The sequence below is a fragment of the Bombus vancouverensis genome, chromosome 13 (assembly GCF_051014615.1).
Source record: "Bombus vancouverensis nearcticus chromosome 13, iyBomVanc1_principal, whole genome shotgun sequence".
In the NCBI taxonomy this organism is placed as follows: Eukaryota; Metazoa; Arthropoda; class Insecta; order Hymenoptera; family Apidae; genus Bombus; species Bombus vancouverensis.
The window spans coordinates 13,003,163-13,024,410 of record NC_134923.1 but is presented as its reverse complement, the minus strand read 5'-3'; the positions used below and the strand labels follow the sequence as shown (position 1 = coordinate 13,024,410).

Here is a 21,248-nt window from a genome sequence, read left to right as displayed (position 1 = left end):
GCGGCAAATATATTATCGCTGCTGCGTTTTTTAATAAATAATTCTGATAATACAACTCGCAATATAAATTAAGTTTATCTGGTTGGTCCATTCCGTAAAAATGACCGTAAAAAGATCGTTTAGCGACGATGCCGTAATTGCGGCGAATCGAGTGTTTTCCTCGCAGAGTTCAGATTCGATCGCTGATCGACATCTCTTCGTTGTAAGAATTACATCGCTTAGTTAGTTTTGATTTTGATAGATCGCTGATTTCGTTCGATCGACGACGGAGACGGTTCAAATATGCTATTTCGAAATTGTATCGTTAATTGTATCGTAACTCGAGTTTCTTCGAAACGTCGCTCGCCTCGAGTGTCCTCTATCTTGTTTTTCTCGCTTTATTCGGATATATTCAAATATATTCTCGTTATGGAAATTGTACCGTTAAACGAATTATAATTTGAATTCATTCAGAGAAACGGAGAAATAAATAATAAATAAAGAAAAAAAGTAAATAAATTAAACGTACATCGGCAAGAGTTTCCCGTTTCAATACGAAATGGCATTAGCATCTTTGCTAGAATATTCTAAATATAGAAATTTGCCTGTTGGTAAAATATCCTTCGCGCCTTAACCGCCACGGTGATCATCGATAACGCACGTTTTACAAAATAGATGTAATAAAGTTAAATTTCGGCTTAAACTTTAAACTTTAAAATTAAACGGTCTTCAACGGCGTGAGTGATTTCGACGATACGATATTTCGCCTAGGAATTAAATTATCGCGGCTCCCTGGGCAAAATGCGGCAAAATTCGCGTGCCCGCCGACGTCTCAAGAGATCCAGACGGACGAAATAATAGTCGAAGTAACACGGATACGCCCACTCTCGCTTACGTACTTAATTTGCGAATCGCGTCCTGACGCTACGCAGATTTAAGGAGATCGGAACGTACGATTCCTGTAAAAGAATATCGCTATTCCCCTACCATGTACCTAGATGATAGACCGTTTAAATATAAACGATCTTAATGTACAATTTACGTACACCCACAGCTTCTATTTCACCGTTAATAAAGTCGAGCATTTGTCGAGTACAACTGACAAACGCAAGGGTGTTTTATATAACGCGACAATGTAATGACGCAACAACCTACTTGGCATCTGTATCGGATCGTACTATAAATTTCCGAATTTCACAGCTTTATTTTTACTCGAAACCTATCGTTTCCGGTGTATAATCTGTCTTACGATCGACCGTTTAAACTTTGTAACCGTTTTCACCTATACGTTCGATACTTTGTTTTGTTTTCGATCGACGATAAACATAGGTACGTCGAAACTTTAGCCGAGAATTATCTCGCCTTGGAAATCGTGCGGGGTCGAAGGCATCAACAAAACGTAACTGATCTTTTTAACGTTTCCGTTAGGAAAACGAGTACGCGTACAGCTTCGGGATATCGAAGTTTCACACGACGAATTAATTTAATTTAGTTCGCGATGGTCGTCGAGCGTGCAAGAAAATGGTTGTCACAATGCGTATAAGCGGACGAAGCTAGACGTTCGAAGTGCTTTCTATTTGTTGCTTAAAATACGCCGAGTGACCCCGGTACGTTGAACCTACAAATCTGATTAACAGCAAAGTACGTACGTAGTAGCTGGTTTTACCGTAAAATCAGAAATTACGAAACATCTGCATCTCGTATGGCGAAAGTAGGCCACGGCTTCTGCGATATTTTATAATTAGATGCTCTAGAGAAAAATAGGAATTAGAATATCGGTAATTAGAAAACTTGCTCCGATCGAGCAGATACTTTTTTTTTTTTTCGATACGATTTCCAAACTGGCACGGCGCGCAACTCGTAAACGTTACAACGGTATCTACGTAATAGTCGCGAGTGTGTCACGATTTGTACAAAAGGAGGGCAAGGAATACGATTTTGTAGATTTATTCCCTTCGACTTAAACCGTAAGATGCGGAAACTTTGGCCAAGTTTTACGTTGGCGATAGTTTGGTTCTTCGAGGACGACGACGAGGCGATATCGTAGAAAATATCGGAGGACCAGGTATTTCGAAAAGGCGCGACAAAAGGCTGGCAAAAGGAGGTCGTAGAAAAGGTGTCGATCGTCTTTCGAGAGTATTCGAAAATACGCGTATAATAAACATCTCGTTGTTATCGATACGTGTAATTTTTCGTTTTTAATCGTATGCCGACGATCGGACTGCGGATTTTTATGCATTTGCGCGCTGTTCGAAGACGCGAAGATGTATGACCATGATTTGCACGACGTGTAACGTAGAAAATTTCATTTTTCATAGGCGAAGCGAATTTCTTTCTATTCGAGTTCTACTTTTTTAATCTGACCGAAAGCTAACGCGGGATCGAGGCATAAAGCGCGCGACGATCGCGGCAGGTTCAAAAATTCCACTAATAAATTAACGTCGCTGTCGCGAATTACTTTCCGTTTTTCTATTACAACGGAGAGGAGGGACGTAGCCGTAAATAGGATGGCAGAGATCTCTCGGACAAATAGCACCTTCGATAAGAAGGTTAAAGATAGAAACCGTTCGTCTTCCGAAGCAAAGTCTCGAAATTCTGGAATACCTCCTAGAAATTCCAAACGCCTCTCCCTCCGAACACCCTGCACCACTGATTTCTCCGTTAACGATGCCCATCCTATTTCTCCGACGATACGGCGTACCACAGACGGACAGAGAGACAGAGAATCGACGTTGAGCGGCACGATTAGCAACATGGACGGTGAACGTTGGTTCTCGCCCGTTTTCTATTCTAATTCTGTTGCTATTCTAATCCACGACCGTCGGCCAATGAGCTACGTCCGCCAGCTGGTAAACCATTCTCTCTTTCTCTCTCTCTCTCTCTCTCTCTCTCTCTCCTCTTTCTCGCTCTTTTTCTCTCTCGTTCGTCCCCTGATCCCTCTGTACCCCTCGTTCCTCGCTTCAACCGCAGTCGTTCTCGAGGCATCGCGTGCACCAGATTATTCAGTTGCATCCTCCTTTTATTTGGCGCGTTTTATCAGTGCCGTTCACGTTTCTAAGCTCGTTTGTAAAGCCGTTTCTAAACCGATAACGTCCGATAGAGAAGAAATCACACCGAGGGTTATCGTGAATCGTCGTATAGACACCCTTAAACCTTTTACGCTGCGACATTCGATTATAATCGAGCTGTCGCTGTCAGATTCGACTTTGCGTGCCACGTGCTGTTCGATTTCTTCTTCTTCTTCTTCTTCTTCTTCTTCTTCTTCTTCTTTTTCTTCTCCCTCTGTGAGCATCGACGTTGATATGGATTATATATACGTACATACGCTATAGAGATCTAGGAATTTCTTATTCTTTGCGCTTTTCCGAACCTTTTTTTAATACGATTTATCGACCGCTCGAGCGCTATCTCGCGGCGAAATTTTTTGCAAACAAGAATTATTTTTGGAAAGTAACAAAGTTTTATTTCTAGATCGGAGTTCTCTTCCATCTTTTATTTTTTTGCTGCTAAAAAACAAATTAAACGAAAGTTTGCGCTTTATCAATGTCGCCTAAAGAGGCGCCAGCGGTATGTAAAGGGTTAAAAATATCGGCCTAGACTCGAATTCAGTTCGGACTTCTTAGAATCCTTCTTCGTCGAAAGCCTGTCGAGACGAAGAAAATTGCCGTTAACGATGTGTAACGTCGTTAATTTCGAATCGATAACGAAATTAACGAGATATATAATCCGAGTAAAATTAGACGAGTAATTGGAAATCTTTGTCCGATAGTGTCATATATATATATATATATATATATATATATATATATATATATACATATATATGTATATGGAGAGATAGAGAGAGAGAGACACGCGATATAATATATAACAAAATGAACGCAAAGAAACGTAAAATTGTGCTAAAATGAAAATTTGTAAAAAATAATCAAAGAGATCGATTAGGCACCGTAAAAGTTAAGAGGATCGAACGATAGACGAATGTTTAAGCTTTTGCCACTTTTTTCTGTCGTCAAGAAGAAGAGAAGGAGTTAAAGAAGGTGAAGGGGAGAAAAAATGCAAAGGAGTGTGTAAATTGGAGCGAGAGAGCAGCGAGTGACCGACCGGTGGTGTATATACGCTGGAAAACAAGGGTCGAAGGAAAGGAGAATTTCGCGAGGAAGGAGACGGCCAGGGAGAGATGCAGTGGCGTCGACAGCGAAAGGTTATCCACGTGATCGGCTCCTCCAAACACGTTCTACTTTTAGCGAGGTACCAAGACGGTACGGAAACCCTGTCGAACAGACTGATCATGGTTCTTAGCGGACGGTTTTCACTCTAGCTTTTTTTTTTTTTTTTATTATTTTCTGCACCTTTTTAAAAGCGAATCAAATTCGATGAAACGCGTTCGTTCGACCTACGTGGTTGGCGAAACTTGCCGATAATTCGTATGCCACGAGTTTACGAGTTATCGCCGTGATACGTGATAAATTCTATCGCGCGATACGTAGCTGCAGGTTTAGTTGGCACTTTTTCTACCTATTACGTACGTATTACCTATAGAAAGCACTATGCTTTGCATCTTACGCGATTCGACGCTGTTCCGGACTTCCCATAAACGCGTAAAAATCCGTAGTCCACGCGTTAGGCGTAGAGTGGCGCGAAATTAACGGATGTTTCGATCCGATCAACTTGTCGCTCGTCGATTCACCGATATTATTAGTCGGCAAATTATTGCGCAACGGGTCCTCGTCTCTATCTTTTACTCTGTTTTCGTTTCGCGAAATAGCAAGTATCGTAGCACACCGTGAAACAAAGTGACTAGAAAGAAACACTTTTATGCGAGATACGCGTTGCTCTAACTGCGAGACGACCGATAACGTGGCCGCTGTTCCGAATATCTTAAAATCTGGCTCTCGATCCGCTTGTCCGATTTTAATCCCGCCTTCTTTTATTCCAATTTATTTGTTATGTCTAAGCACGAGCAGACGTAGTAGCGTATTTCCATTCATGTCCATTTCTTGTCAACAAATTTCTCGTCGACGACCATCGAGTTTAACAAATAAATAAATCGGAAGATGTTAGTTTATCTTCGTATTAAACGACCAACATCTTGTCGATACCAATTAAAAGAACAGACGTTACTGGTAATATTATAATCTGCTTTTTCTACCGTTTTTTTAACGCCAGTTTCTTTTTTTCTGCTTTATCCTCGTAATCGAACTAGAGAGAACGTCGTATTTAGCGACGAAGAATCACTTTCGAAATTACTTTTGAATTTCGCAAAACACGTTTCGTTTGACCCATGACCAGTCACGATTTTCTAAAGTTAATATCATAGTTGGTTGGCGTAATAGAGCAAAATTACGCGCAATATACTTAGGAGAATCGGAGGTTTGGTACGATCGATGTAACGAAGGTCGATAGCTCGTGCGACTAGTTTACCCTTTGTTTCGCCTGTTAAAAGTTAGCTTTTAGAAGCTCGAAGCTGTCGATATAAAATTATATCGTAGATTGGAAACTAGACTCTGGAATATTACGCGCGTATGTACATCCGTAATGGTTTCTTTTTCTATTTTCGTTTTTCTTTTCAACTCCTTCGCTACGACCTCCGTATCTCGAATGGACCTTGCGTTTCTCACATGTCGGCGACGTTAGATAAAGATACAGTCTTATGCAAGTGTTCTTCTATTTCGTTCGATACGACCGATCGTCGGACGGTATAATTCGTTTACGGTAAAAATCCATTTATCCGAACGTACGGTATACAGGGTTGATAGATTAACGCCGAAAAAAAGATGGATCACGCGTTTAAAAGTGTCCGAAATATTTATAAGGTAAATATTATACGTAAATGTCTAAAATTACTTATGCGATAGCCTTCTCTCTTTTTTCGTTTTTGTCGGTGAAAAACAATCGCTATATCGTCGTCCGTGTTGCTAATAAATCGTCACGTAGAACTGGAAAATTTACTGTAGAGATAAAATCTGGTACTGGTGTAACGTAATACCTTTCAATTTCAATCGTAATACCTTTTTTTCTTACGAGCCGAGAAAAGACGGATCGTGGAACGTAAAAAAAGGACGGAAAAATGATTGTTCTCGAGAGACAAGATTAACATGTTGATTTTCGTAGAAGTTTTGCACGAGTTTCGTATGAAATTGGTATGGGCGTTTGAACGGGATCGCTGTAACGAAATAGCACCGACCGAGAAATATCCGCTCGACTTATCCGATAAAAAAGAGAAATCGCTGATTCTCCTTATTATCCGTGATGTCTGGTTGAAACAGTCGAGGTTCGCGTTCAGCCAGATTTACTCGATCGATAGGAATTCGTTTAATCCGCCACCATCTAAATGCATCGATAATAAATGGAATTCCGATAAATGGATTACCGTAAATTTCCTCGTAGATCGGATCTTACCTAGTTTCTATCTAGATCTTATAATTATTTCTACGTATATATTTGTTTACGAATCTGTTTTATACGGAATAATCGATTTATCGCTGAATTAGAAAAAGGTGAATTAAAGTTGAAGAAAGAACGCCGAAAGCTTTATTTTTTTTTTTGAAAAAGAAAGTTTCAAATTGTATATTTGTTTGTAAGGTGTTGGGACGCGAAACGTCGTATAAATATGTTTCCGTAATAACGGTTGCATAATACTGTATCTATCTTTATAACGATAATCTTCTGATCTTCGAGCAGTTAATTACGCTTGTCACTATGCAAGAAAAATGCACGGCACCGACGATTGTTTTCTTTCACCCTACACGTGCCAGTATCCGATACGGCAATTCGTTCTACTCAAAGTACGATATTCTAAAAATTTGACCGAACTCTTACGCTAATAATAATTCTCATTTTTACGATATCGCGTTTCTTTCTCTTAAACGAAGTACTATTACCGGACTACGAATTTTTATTCGATCTCGTATTTTTACGGACGTAGCTAAAAAAGTAGAATCGTCGTAGAGATTTGTCGTAGAACGTATTTCTTTTTCTCAAGTGGCGATCGATCCAACTGGCGATCTATTCGAAATTTCGTAGCATTTAACGCGAGATATTTATACGTACAATGTGCTTATATTTCGCTAGAGTCGTCGATTTCATTCTCGTTTCTTTCGTTTAATTTTTTATTCTCGTAGCGTTCGAGTTCCTACGTCCCGATCTTTGATCGAGTGACTTTAATCGGTACGATTTCTTTTCTCGAGTCGCGAACCATTAACTTCTTTGATCCTAATTATACGCATACGCCGTTTACAACAGCACAGCATGATGGATGATGAAAGCAGCATACTTTGTATTATAAACGTAGGTTACATTATTAGTCGTTTATAAATATCTCGTTTTATTCTTAAGTAACAATCTTTCAATCGAGAATAATACCAAGTACGATACTTGCAGAAACATCGTGACTAATCGTCGCTAGTTGCAATTTTAAACGACGATGAAAATGATCGACGTTCGCGCGTTTCTCACGCTGACTTATTAACGCGTATTGTGCACGTTGAGAGTTCACCAAATTTTAGGAAAACCTGCGTAAGAAAATAAAAAGCTTTTGCATCTTTTTTCTTCGTTGTATCGTACGTAACTGTATATGACCAGGAGAAGCTGTAACTCTAAAATGCTGGATGATATGACTCTTCGTCGAGAAAAGTTACACAGTGTCGAATAATACACGATCCAGTACGTATGTATATCGATCCTGCGAGTAATGGCGTTTTAAACGTTTTAAGGTCGTCTCGGTTCTTTTTAAATAGATTTACGGAAATTCTTGTATGCGTCGATCGACGAGTCTTTTTAATTCTCCGTAGAAAATTATTGGCGTACTCGTATCCGGCAATGCACACACTTTAAGTACTCGCGTACTTTTAAACCGATCGATTCGCAAATCCAAGTGCTTGATTCTTAATACTCTTTTTGCGGAGGATACGAAGATCGATCGATCGATGCTCAACGAGATTCTCTCGGTAGACCTTCTACCGGTAGAATACGTTTCACTTCGTGGATTCAAACTTTCGAACAGTGGTGTGTTTACCTGATCGAGGAACACCGAGTGGGATTTCCTCTCGAGACTTTGCTACCGCGTGTGAGACACGTCGTTGTACGTATCGAGCAAACGGACCTGTTTGTGGCTAGCGAACGCCGTTGCGCTCGGGTGACAAATTCCTCCGTAATTCGAATCGGTGTTCTTTCTGCTCGTGAAATCGTTACCGTTCCAATGACTCTTACGTTGTATCGATGCACCGAAAACGATAAACTTCCTTCGACGGACGCTTCTCGTTGCATCAGACGCGTTGCAAATAGGTAAAACGATCGATCGATCGAAGATAGATTATTTATTGTTGCATCGATGCAAAAGAGGTTTATATCTCGTTGTTCGATTACTCGTAATTAATTACGCCTGTACAAGTAAATTTTATAACAGAGATAACGTGGAAATTATTTAATAGCGTTGCAGTTTATTCGTTTCGTGAAACGTATCTATCTTTCGGTAAAGATTCGGTAAAGAATCGTGAAACGTCCAGTTATAAGTAGATAAAGATTGCGCAGCGTTGAGCAAACTAGCGAGAAGAAGAAAAGAATTTTTCTCACACTCTAGAAAGTAATCCGGTTTTACGGAGTACTGTAAAAGAAAATAAAACTCGTAAACTGCAAACTGCAAAACGAATAACTCGTAAACTGCAAAATTATAAATTCTAACGCTATAATAGGTAAAATAATAGCCTAATGAAAGACAGGGTGAGAAGAATTTATATTCTTCGTTACACTTTTATAAATTGGGATAGTCGCTGTGATAATGTATCGACAACAGCATGCATTTAACGGGGAAAAAGGAAAAGGAGACAAGAGAAAAGAAAAAGGGAAAAAGGGAAAAAGAAAAAAGAAAACGAAATTACTTGGATCCGATGAACCATATTTTGCGATTTAATTTTCAGCTCCACCCGGCGAAGAGGACGAAGAAGAGGGATTGCGAAACGGTTACGCGAAAAGACAGGAAAATGACACGCACAGTAGGTTCGGACAGAGCGGGTACAAGCCGCTTAGAGCCGGAAGTAGCAACGGTGGAGCGTACGCGGGTGCCGCGTCTCGACACAATTCGTCCGGCTCGACGTCCCAACCCAAGATTATCTTCAACGAGGATGAGTACACGAGGATCACGACACCGAGGCAGGATATGCTGTTCAAAAAGGGTTATCTGTCGAAGAAGAAGCCGTGGGCTGGGAACGCGAACACCAGCGCGACATCCTCGACCACCGAGAGCCAATCGGCGTCGCATTCCACCGCAGGTAGAGGTATAGATAGAAACGTGACGTATTTCATCGAGTTTCTGGCTTGTCTCGTCCGCCTTCCCGATCGCCGCGTGGTATCCGGCAAAGCTGCTTGGAGTTACCCCTACCATTCTCTTCAAGTTTGTACGACTTTCCGCGTTACTCCATCGTATCTCGTTGGAGAACGTTGCCGACAGACAGAAGTACGGTATCGTCCCACCCCCTTCTTTCAACTCGCCGTGCATTCGAAAGATTTTCTGCACGATGTTTGGTAAAAAGTTGTTTCGTAGTTGAATTTTTCTGTACAATTGGCAGAAAGATAAATTATAAAATTCGTGGCTGTTTGCTTTTGAGATATCGAAGCGTTACACGTTGAGCTTATTTCCAACTTTCTAATCTCGAACCTGTGATTTTCTTCGGTTTGAAGAATATCTGCGGGGCTGAAACTTAGTCGTCGAACTTTGTTTCCGCTCGAACCGGTAGCGAAGAATGAAAATTGGGGGTGTAGATGAAAAATACTTGGAATTCGAAAATAAAGAAATTATTATATCTGTACGTTTAACGGAATTTTTAGCGAAGATGAAATCGTAGGTAAGAAGATACGTTGCGATCCGAGTTAACCCGTCATCCCCGGTTAACGAGTTACGTCCCACGGTTAAAAATGTAAATCACTGAAACTGCATGCACGAACCTGTTCTCTCGGTGTTTTCACGTAACATAAATGTTAGTTCTTGCGAGTTCGCGGTCCGTACTCTCGTCTTATCCTCTTACGTTGATTACAGATGGTAGTGAAACGACGGAGGATCAGCAACTGTTAGACAGGGACTGTGGTACCGGTGAGTATGCTCCAGCGATGGACTCGAGCGCGCAATTAGGATATGGGACGTTTTACGACCACGTGGGTGGTTACTATTACGAGTATCCTGTGATGCTGGTCGGTCCTGCGCCGATGGCAGCGCAGGCTGCGCCCAGCGTCCTGGCGGCCATGCCTTGTGCACCGGTACCTCTCAGGCCGATCGAGTGGGTCAATTCGACGATCGTACCAAAACTGCCTGGTGAACCCTACTGTATTATGAATTACGAGGTATAGAGAAAATAGACGACGTATAATGGAGAGCCGAAAAGACGATCAGAGGAAGGAATACGAGTCCGATTGGTTATTTTTTGATAGATCCAACGCGATCGTAAACGTAATCGCGGGTATCGCGTGAAAGTGTTACGCGTACAAACAACACGGTATACGCGTGGTTTCGTTGCTCCTGTATCGTTCCGCCGATCGTCTTTTCAGCTCTGCGCTGTGCGTCTCGGCTCGTAGATCTCGCACAAATGGGTCGGGTTAAACACCCCAATACGAGAATAATTAAAATTCGCGCGTTCGTTGCGACAGTTTTACTCGTCGACCGCCATTCTCGGATTACGTCCATTCGTCTAACAAAAACCACTACTCGACGATCGCTTCGCGTTTCTTTCGAAACTTTTCTTCAACGCCGTCGTTCACGAACAAAAATAATCACCAAATATCTAATGCGCAAAAATTCCTCTTTCAGAATAACCAATGCGTGGAAGAGAGTACGGTGGTAGTGGAAGAGCAAGAAGATGCGATTCTACCAATGGAGAGTACCAGCAGGATGTGGAACGAGAATGGGACAAGAAGCATCGGTTACGGTGATAGCGTAGGTGGGGAAATGGACGACGAGCAATCTATAATTTTTATCGACGCGAAGGAGGGGCAGCAGGTCGACGAACGAGAGGAGGAAAGACTGGAGGAACAATACGAGGATGAACAGCAGGCGGAAGAACAACCTTTGGAGAACGGGATGAACGGTGGTGCCTACTTTGATCCGATGATGATGCAGGATCCGGTACACGTTCCGCACGTGATACCAGCGGTTCCTCAGCCTTACATGTATCCTGGCCACTACATGTTTGGTCCTCCTTTGGTCAACGTAAATGGTTAGTTGATAGCGGCGTGTCAGAACCGGAGGCCGTAGAGAGAGTATCGGTCTTTCTCGGCTCTCCTCTATTCTTTTCTTCTTCTTCTTCTTCTTCTTCTTCTTCTACTACTACTTCTTCTTCTTCTTCTTCTTCTTCTTCTTCTTCTTCTTCTTCTTCTTCTTCTTCTTCTTCTCCTCCTCCTCCTTCTTCTTCCATTCCTTCTCTGTCATTGGCAGTAGATTCTCGAAAGAGAGTTACTTACTTTTTCTGCCCTTGCTATCGCATGACTCTAGACGCGGGCCTTTCTCTCTCGCTCTCTGTCCCTCTCTCGTAGCTTTGGTTCTGTTCATGGACAGATGGACGGAACAACATGAGAACGGACGAACATGCGGAGGTTGTCTTTCTTGCGACCAAGAGAAAACTACGCACTTCGGGGGAGGGAGCAGCGCTACGTCGCGCAAATCGTTTTGCGGTCGACGTTTCGTTCTGGCCGTCTCTCCACTCTCGCGATCCTACAAATTTGTATTCTTGCAAGAAACGATTCTAGCTTCGAAGAATCTCGCGAGACTCGAAAATTCTAGTCTTGATCTTCTCCGGATGACGGAAATTCCACTTCGATAACAGAAATTTCAATCTTAATTTCTTACAGCAAGAAACATACACATCGTATTACATATTTTTATTTATTACGATCCGATAAACGATTTCGATTTCTTTACTCTATATTCTATTTATATTTTTAATTTATTTAGTTTATAGTACTATTTTGTTATTATCTATCATCTTATTGCTACGCGTTATATCCGATTAATTTCTATCGTATTTTTGTTCCATCATTGAGATGCGTTTAACGCGTTAATCGATTCTCTCGAACAAAGATTCGTACTGCGCCATCTTTTTAACTTAATTTTGGACAAGAAATCTACCGTCTAACGCGTATAATCGTCAAATTCTACGAACGTTTAAACGTCGGAAGTGCATTACGCTTAACGTTAACTTAATTGTCGCTGCCACAAGAGAGAGAGAGGTCGGATGAAAAAGCATATATATGTAAGCGACGTGTAAGACGAGAGGAAAGAATGATCACGACTATCGAACGAGAAGCCGCTGTTTTGTACCCGGCTGCTCCTTCCCCGCAATGTCTCGGCTTAGGCGTTAGTACGTTTGATCGTTCCTGTTTCTAATGTTAAACGAGAACAGTGTCGGTTGGATGCGCGGCCAGGAGAAAGGGATATAGCCAGATTCATGACTGCTGTCCCGTCCATCGGCATCATTGCTGTTTTATTACCGCCGTGCCTCTACCACATTCAAGGTAAAAGGTAATAATTCGCAAAGAGAGCCGCTACTCTTTAGATACGATCGCGGAAATACGCGGAATGATGATCGCTACTTTGTTGCCTCGTTGATAACGTCGCTGTCCAAAAATCGAGCTTTTCATACCCTTTCGATGGTAATTTAGCGGAAGAACAGAGTTTATAGAAACCATCGAGCGACGCTGTTCCACCGATAATGGTATCGCATAGACTTTTCTTATATGCTCCTTACAGGGTACCCTGTACGATTTATAACGATATTTTCAAACAAATACGAATCGATTAATTCAAAGTGATACGTCAAAGCGCAATACGATAGCAATTATACCGCTATCGAAACTGCATAGATAAAACGAAAAGAAATCATCAATTAATTATTCTTCTCTAGTTGCTTTCTCCTTTACCGTTATATACGCGTATATTTATGCATGCCAAGTTATTCATCTACAAATTATTTAAAAATCTATGCAATTCGTAGTTTACGTATTTGTAATAATTGAGAAATAGCAATTATCGAGTTATTACTCGTTTAAAAAATTAATCGATTAAATTATCAGTTCGTTCAAACCGATATATTTACATTATATTCTATTGACCGATATAACAAATACCTACGTATTTATTAAATTGTCAGTTCTATTAGCAATCCGAAACATTTACATATTGCTTCAAATTCAAACCACGATGGTAACTAAATTTGGAATTCAATGAAGAATTACAAGCATATTTACTATTACAATTACGGATAAAGCACCTTCTATCCGTTTCTTACTAACTTCCAAATCTCCATATTAAGTCGAAGAACGATAGAAAACTCAAAGTACGCGCGTTTATGTATTTTTGGGTAATATAGAAGTACAGAAACTGAGAGAAAACGTTTACGCGAATATGAGTAAATCGAGCAAAGACCATGCGATCTTATTAGCCTACTGATTTACATTCCATTGCGACTACAAAAAGTATTGGCACGCGTATCCCTATTTCACGCGTTTCAAGTACTTTTTAGCCAGGTTCTATGTTTTATTTCTAAAGTATGGCATCTTTGTAGCGGCACAAAAGTCGCGTTTGCAGATGATACAAGATTTAAACGATATATTTGTACTTGATTAATTAGACCGATTCGTTAGCCTGATTAAACGTTATAATAAAAAGAATACCGTAGCGATACTCTTTGTAGCCGTTGTACAACATTGTGTGCATGTGCCGAGTTCTCGCTGCCACGAAAATAGAGAAAACTGCTTAAGAAGCTTGGACAGCGTCCGCATAAGCCAGTCGCGTCATGCGATCCACCGCGTGTGCGTGCCGTGGCCCGGTGACAATGTCCGCGTCGATGATCCGGCGATCGTAGCTAAAGCCCAAGACTCTCTAACACGCTCGTATGTGTGTGTTCTCTCGCATATATTACGTTTTCCTAATCGTCACGATTCTCGTTATCCGCGTCTTCTCTCACCGTAACATATCTCGCTTTCGTCATCGTTATCTCGTCAAATCATCGCCTGCATCGACACGCTGCTTCGCACGTTGCACGTGACAAACGGACATTACACGTATATCGCAAGTGACTCGTAAGAAAATTGTCTCGTTGTCACGAAAGGGATGGCACAACCGTGTACACGAGCCACCGATCTTTGTCCGTAATTGGACCGCGCGAGGGGTGCCGAGTGAGACGATGCGATAGAAAACTGTGAAAATTTATATTGTCCTTGTTTCTTCTCGTATCTGCGTGAATATTATTTTTCATTGCTAATAACATTGCTAATAACGAGGGTACACAGAGGAAGAAGTTCGTCGAGCTTTCCGAAACTTCGTTTTCCAACGATATATACGCACGTTATTGATCGAAATAATCGGAGTATTCAGTCTTGAAACGATGCAATCCGATAGAGATCTATTTACACATTTTTTGGCGACAAAGCTCTGTTGTTTCGTATAATTTCAGGAATTTTCTCTAGTTTTTGTTTCGCGGAGTTAAGAAATTTGGCAAGTAAGCCGTTCGCGTCGTGCCGCGTATTCTATACATTTTTGTATATTTCAATTTATTAGAATTGCGGAAGAATCCGCAGTTTATCTAGTAGAATAAATGTGACGATAATGTGAATTTTCGTTTGTTTTCCACTTTTCTACAGCATCGTCGCCCGCTATGGAGCATCGCGAGATCTCTCGACTTCGGCAAAGGATCTGACCATCGTTGCGTCTCAAATAGACGCGATTTAAAATAACTGGTGCTCGGTTCCACGCGGAAAACGAAAGGAATCGCGTGGAAACGACGGAGAAGCCAAGTTCGATACTCGCGCCCTTCGACACGCGTTAATAATCACTTCCTCCTCGAGTTCTCCACCTGTTGATTTTCAGCTGGAGTTCTTAGGAGCAAAAGTCTTGGAAAGACGCGCGTTTCGTCCAACTTTTAACCGACGAACGATGCTTGCTGGTGTATGAAAGAGTTTTAATTCGCGATATTTCTGCTGTCCAAGGTGTAACGATACAGAGCGGGCTAATGATCAGAACTACGGACTTTGCGACCATGTCAGCGGCCATGTCAGCGGCCTGTGCCAAGCGAAAGAAGAAAAAAAAGAGAAGGAGGCAGAGAAGATTTACTACGGTGAGTGGATGGCACAGTTGGACGAATTTTTTAGATTGTACAAAGTTTTCTGGAAAATTGTTACGAATATACAGGGTTTCGTTAGTTAATGATGGGGTTTCGTTAGTTAACGATGGGGTTTCGTTAGTTAATCGAAAGACGATAAAGTCTAAAATCGTGTCGGTATATGTGCAGGCGAGATCTGTCTCCGGAAATCGATATCGGTCGTGCACTCTAGATGCTAAGACAGCGACGACTATGTGTGCGCACGTATTGCGTTTCTGCTCGAAAGCCGTCACAACTAAAAATAATTTCGTCCTGTATCGGGAGAACGCCAAAGCTATCGAAAGAAGGTTTCAAGGGCTAAAAGTGGAAAAACTTGGTCGAGTTATGTCGCTTTTGAAATATATGTGCCAGATCGTGGACCGCGTTAACTATAGATATAGAGAGGAGATCGTTTTACGTTATGCGCGTTATACGAAAGTTCGTTTTTGAAATTTCGTTTCACCGCAATGGAACGAGACACTGTTCGTTGACAGACTGTTTTACGTAATTAATTTTCGTTTATTAGAAACTAATGGAAAAATTGTTGTGAAAATACAGGGTAACACGGAAGACGAGGAGGAAGGAGAGTACAGTTCCGAATGTGATACCGGCCTACCGTCTTCCGAACTGCCCTGGACAGTGTGTTCAAGCACGGTCACGACCACGACCACGACCACGACCACGACCAGCAATCGGCCGCTGAACCCCGAGTGTCAGGAGTTTCAGCTGCGACGTACCGTCGAACCACGCACTCCGCTACCCATTGTTCCATCATCCGCTAACAACACACCTACGTCCGAGACCGGCACGACGATAAATCAACCGAGTGCGTTATCGTCGGACGCTAACCTGTTGGTAGACAACGAGTCGAACGCGGTATGCAACGGTGTCATATCGGACGACTCGAAGAACCAAAGCGACGAATTGTCCGATAACGGCAAGTCTGACCAGCAACCAGAACCGACATCAACTTCGTTAGAAAACAGTCGATCCAAGTCGCTAGATACGTTTACCAGTTCAGATAACGAATCAAATAGACTGACCAACTGCCTCCCCGGGGACGAGGAGGCAGCTCTTTCGACGGACGAGGTCGTGAACGAAGCGACTGACGTCGACAAACTGCCAAGCATTATCGAAGCAGCGAATAACGATTGTCCGAGTGCCAACGAGCTATGCGAACGACCGAGCAACGAAATGAACGGAGAGACCTTAACGAACGGAAACCTGGACTCCGACTCGAGCAGCAAGAACGCGTCGATGACCACGTCGAGGCCGTTGTCTCCTGTATCTAACGACGAAAACTCGAGATCCGGATCGATGACGCCGAAGAGCGTGGAGAACGCGGCGTTTCGCGACGATCAGAATCACGAATCTTTATCGAGCAGCAAATCGTCGTTGTCGACTAGTCTATCCAAGAGGAAGTACAGCGCGAAGGGTACCAAGTTCGTGAGGGAACCGACGCCTGGTCCGGACCTAAACAGCACCACGGAGCCAGAGAACGAAACCAAGACACACGATCTGACTGAGAATCTGCAAAAGATCGATCTGTCGAACGATACAAAGCTAGACTCAAAGTTCGAATCTCAGGATAACAAAGCGACGAAAGTCGATCAGGTATCGGGTAAGTTTGGAACAAAGACAGCAGCAGTGTGCAGTCTCTTAAATAAGGAGACTATCGAGGCGACGAACGAGGACTCTGGTTTCGAGAGCCAGACGCAACTATCCGATTATCCAATCACGCAGGCGGTGACGGAGTGGCTACGCAAAGAGAAGTCGCCGGATTTGTTCATTGCGTCGGCCATTTCGATGGACTGCGAGGAGGACGAGGACGATATGGACCAAGAGCCGCCAAAAAACTTGCAAGGCAACCCCATACTTGCACTATCTGCTAGTAGCGGTGCGGACAATACGGCATTGTCGCGCACAGCTATCTGCGGGGAATTCGCAGGGCTCGGTAACATCAAGAGTGGACAAGAGCAACAGCAGCCGGATGGTAGCAACAACAACAGCGGTGCTTCGAGAAGGAAGAAGGACGCGAAAAGGAGGTCGGAGGAACGGAGACGAGTGGCAAGGCACGTGGTGATTGGCAAAGTGGACCACGAGATGGTGTCCTCGTCGGATTCTTGCGGCCAGCGGGAGGACTTAGCGAACATCACGAGGAGGAAGAATCTGGCTAAACAACAGCAACAGGATGTTGTCGATGATACTTGCGAATTTACTGAGAAGGATAGCGTTGCGGGTGTGAGGGTTGCTTCAAGTTCTCGGATAGACTCGAAGAGAGTCAATGCAAGGCGAACGAAAAGACAAGGGAAATCGCACGCGCGGAATCCCTCCAATAACATCGATACGAAGATTCGACGTACAGAGGATGTGGACGACGAGGACGACGAGGACGACGATGGGATTGTCGAGGACACGATGAACGTGAGGACCTTTGAAAAAGGAGAGATCATAGTCTCGGAAGATGGTAAGCTGTTAACGTCTTCCACGTACGAACCGAGCCTACGACGATGTCACGATGCTGCCACGACGATCAAAGCCCCGGACAAGAGTGAAACGGGCAAACAAACAACGGAGAGGAAGATGGAGGAAGAGCGAAAGAGGAGCAGTAGCATCGAGGACGAAAAGAGTGGTAGCGGAATAGATTCCTTGGACAGCATAGAAGAGCCTGACGTGTTAGAATGCTGGGAAACTGAGATCATCGAGCCTCTGGTAACTCCCAAGAGAATGTTACAAAGCGAGGGAATAGTATGCGAAGGAGAAGCTGCGGAGGACGATACCATCGAGGTTGAACAGGTTAACGTGGACTACGTGCAGAAATATTATCGATTGGCACGCGAGAGCGCTACCAGCATAGAGGAGATCAGTTTGAAAGCAGATCCGCCAACTTCGTCGAAATCAGTGCCAAATATGTCTGAGCGGAAGGAAGAGATTGCAGCGCGGAAGGAGCCCGTTAAAGACAAAGGCGACATGCCAATCGACGAAGCTTTTGAAGTATATGAAAGCTGTTACACCGGCAACTCACCGTTTCTAGCAATGGATTCGAAAGTTTTTAAATTACGAACGTTATACGGTCAGGAAGGCGAGACTCCAATACCATGCAAGACGGTCTGTTGCCAGATTCAATAATTTTTACTGACAGCCTCGTTTACAAACATATAAACCTCCACAGGGACATTTTTTTAAGTACCGATGTCAAGGCCGTCCTCTTCTAAGTATCGTAAGCCTCTGACATTGTACTCTTCGCTGATTTATATACATATATCGCGTGCACGTTTTCACGGAGAACGTGTGTATCCATCGTACTGTCGTTATATTTTTCATTAATATTAATATTATTATTATTATTATTACTATTATTATTATTAATACGCGCTCGGTAGTTGCGTCGAGGGAACTATCGAAAGATAAGAGATACGAAAGGAAATTAACCCTGTGGATCGACATCGAGTGCGCAAGTTTGTTGAAAGTTAGAGGCATGCTCAAAGGCAGCGGATAATAATATAATGAAAAGCCTACGTATCGCTATTCGTTTTTGTAAATAGCTTTTAAGAGGTCGCTCTCGCAAATCGTGTTTCATGGATGATTTTCGTTGAGATGTTATATGCATGAGAGAGCGTATATTACTTATACATATGATATTGTTGACATTATCGTCAATACGTAAATCGGTGCACATATTCTTCTTTTCCTTTCTTTCTCATGTTCGTTCTCTTCTTCATTTCTCATCTTCTTTTCTTCTGTTCTTTAAATTTTACCAAATGAAGAGGTTCGTTATATAATATGGTATATCGTTTCAAAGAAATCGAGCTTATTAAGATTCAAAGAGTATAATAGCTGCTTTGGAACGAATTGTCAGGTCTGAACTCTACGAAATAAAGAAAACAAACATACGGCAACAACAGAAATATGATCAAAACATACTACGTTACATTGTCGTTTCTGTTCTCGGTCTAATACTTTATAGATATTACGCACCCACGCACATACACGTACACACACGAAGTATATTACATCAAAATGACTAAGGCATATTTTTACAAAACTAATTCCATAAAGTTTAAAACGTAAGTTTTAATGGACGAAAACTTAAAAAAAAAAAAAAAGAAAAAGAAGCACACCAGTATATCGTTCCACGCACCACGTAGCCTTAAATAGCCTTTCGCATAGAAAAGTTACAGCTGCTTCTAAAACCATGATGTGCACCGATCATTTCAAAAGATTCCTAAGTAAGCAAAAGTCGTACTACCCTTTGGGGAATGTCGAGAACGATTCAGTAATCGAGCTACGCTTTACGTAAATATTACGACAGTCATACAGAATACAGTAATAACGAGCTAGGCAAAGGATATAGTTGTTCGAGAGGAAATGGATTGGTAAAAGAAGGAAACTATTTAACTATACCGTAGCTGTTACGAGGTAATGTAAGATGTATATAGGTAAACTTAACGAGAAGAATTATTAAACTCTATTGGTTTTCATTGAACGGGTAAAAGAAATATAAGGTGGAGCATGTTGTTTCGTAATAGATATTTTGAATTTGAAATAGAACAGATTTTACTCATACACATAAATGTACACAGTACAGAAATTGCACTTGTTACGACATAGTTCATGCTTTAGTTGAGTTGTGTCAAGTAGATCGAATACCTCAGTTTGCATATTATGTAAGTTGTTCGATAGACGTGGTTCGTGAAAAAAATCATATATATATATATATACACATATATATATATACATACATAGACATACACACACACACACACACACACACACACACACACACACACGCACGCACGCACACACGCACACACACCCCATATCATAAGATACCTGTATATACAAAACTACTCATCATCCAGTCATTATTAGTAACACCAAGTATGATAATAATAATATTAATTATTAATAATATTGATAATAATAATAATAAAACTATTATCACAACAGCAATATAGGCACAATAGTTCCTGCGAAGCTTTAGATTCCATAGGCATTATATACGTAAACACAATATCCAGGACGATTCATACACTGATAGAAATTCATTGACATCCAGTGGCACTTAAAGATAGATATATCGCTATATTAAATACGCGTTGCATCAATTGTGTGCCTTATTCCGCGGCTATCATTTTTGTAAGCATTTCACAGTATATTCTCTTCGATGAGAGAGTAACGGCTATCGAGTGATTTATGTAACAGATGTAAAATTTTGTGAAATCGTGAAATGACGATGCGGAGCTGTTGTTAAGTTCCATAACAATTATGATGATGCTGATGATGATGATGATCGTTTTATCTAGGCATGCATACAAAACGGATATATTGATTTTTTCATACATCAACTAACATGTTCATCAAGTATTTACAACTGATGTGCATACATTCATAAGCATGAAAGCATTAACATTGCATCTTACACGAGACATGTTATCGCATACTTACATTTTAGGCGAATTAAAGCAAACGTGTAAGGAACAAATGTACTTGAATTTTGCTGTTTGTTTTCGCTTAAAAAATAATGAATAAAATGTTTCAATTAACTTCCGGCATTTTTGATTCACCACACGTGATCGTATGTTCAATGTAAGGAAAAATATATTTTTGTAAGACGATTACTGTAATTTAAATACAATGTATTCTTAAAGGACGAGATAGAATTTCATGGTATACATATACTTAGTTTATACATATACACAGCTTATTTCAACGAAGGCAGCTTATATCAGTACGTTAAAATATATCGAAAAACAAGATTTATATAAACTCGAGGTGTACTATATTTTTATATATAACAGTTATATAAATATGTATAAAAACGACTTTTACATCACGCAAACGCAATATTTAATTTCAAAAAATAATATCCAAATCCGCATGCGCGTAACAAACCAATCAACTAAAAGTCAATTGACAGTAGCGCCACCAAGTTGGTTCGATAGCTCGAACGCAAGATGGACATAAACGCGATACGATACGACGTGAAGCGAGATACGAGCGAGTGCTGCCACCATTCGCTCGCACGAGTAGGTCGCGCAGTTGGTCAAACAAAGATAACGCGATAGGAACCGCTAAAAAGAGCGAAGGAGGGAAAGAGCGAGACAGAGTAAAGTTGTCGTTAATCAAAGAGAGAGAGATACAACG

At 41.6% G+C, this 21,248-nt stretch overlaps 1 protein-coding gene across 8 annotated transcripts in view; it reads left to right on the top strand.

The window, feature by feature from the left end:
• LOC117159167 (uncharacterized) overlaps positions 1-20,647 on the top strand; it is a 53,525-nt gene extending 32,878 nt beyond the window's left edge. For 3 of the 8 annotated variants that reach the window (XM_033338791.2, XM_033338781.2, XM_033338799.2), the window contains exons 2-6: positions 8,898-9,254; positions 10,013-10,314; positions 10,778-11,183; positions 14,950-15,077; positions 15,660-20,647. In XM_033338791.2, the coding sequence (XP_033194682.2) occupies positions 8,898-9,254; positions 10,013-10,314; positions 10,778-11,183; positions 14,950-15,077; positions 15,660-18,230 (3,764 nt within the window). In that variant the 3' untranslated portion in view covers positions 18,231-20,647. Of the gene's footprint in view, positions 1-2,945; positions 3,264-3,996; positions 4,242-7,507; positions 7,645-8,897; positions 9,255-10,012; positions 10,315-10,777; positions 11,184-14,949; positions 15,078-15,659 lie in introns of those variants that run through there. The other 5 variants (XM_076623728.1, XM_076623727.1, XM_076623725.1 and 2 more) reach the window with 5 other exon arrangements.
• Positions 20,648-21,248: the final 601 nt, after the last annotated feature.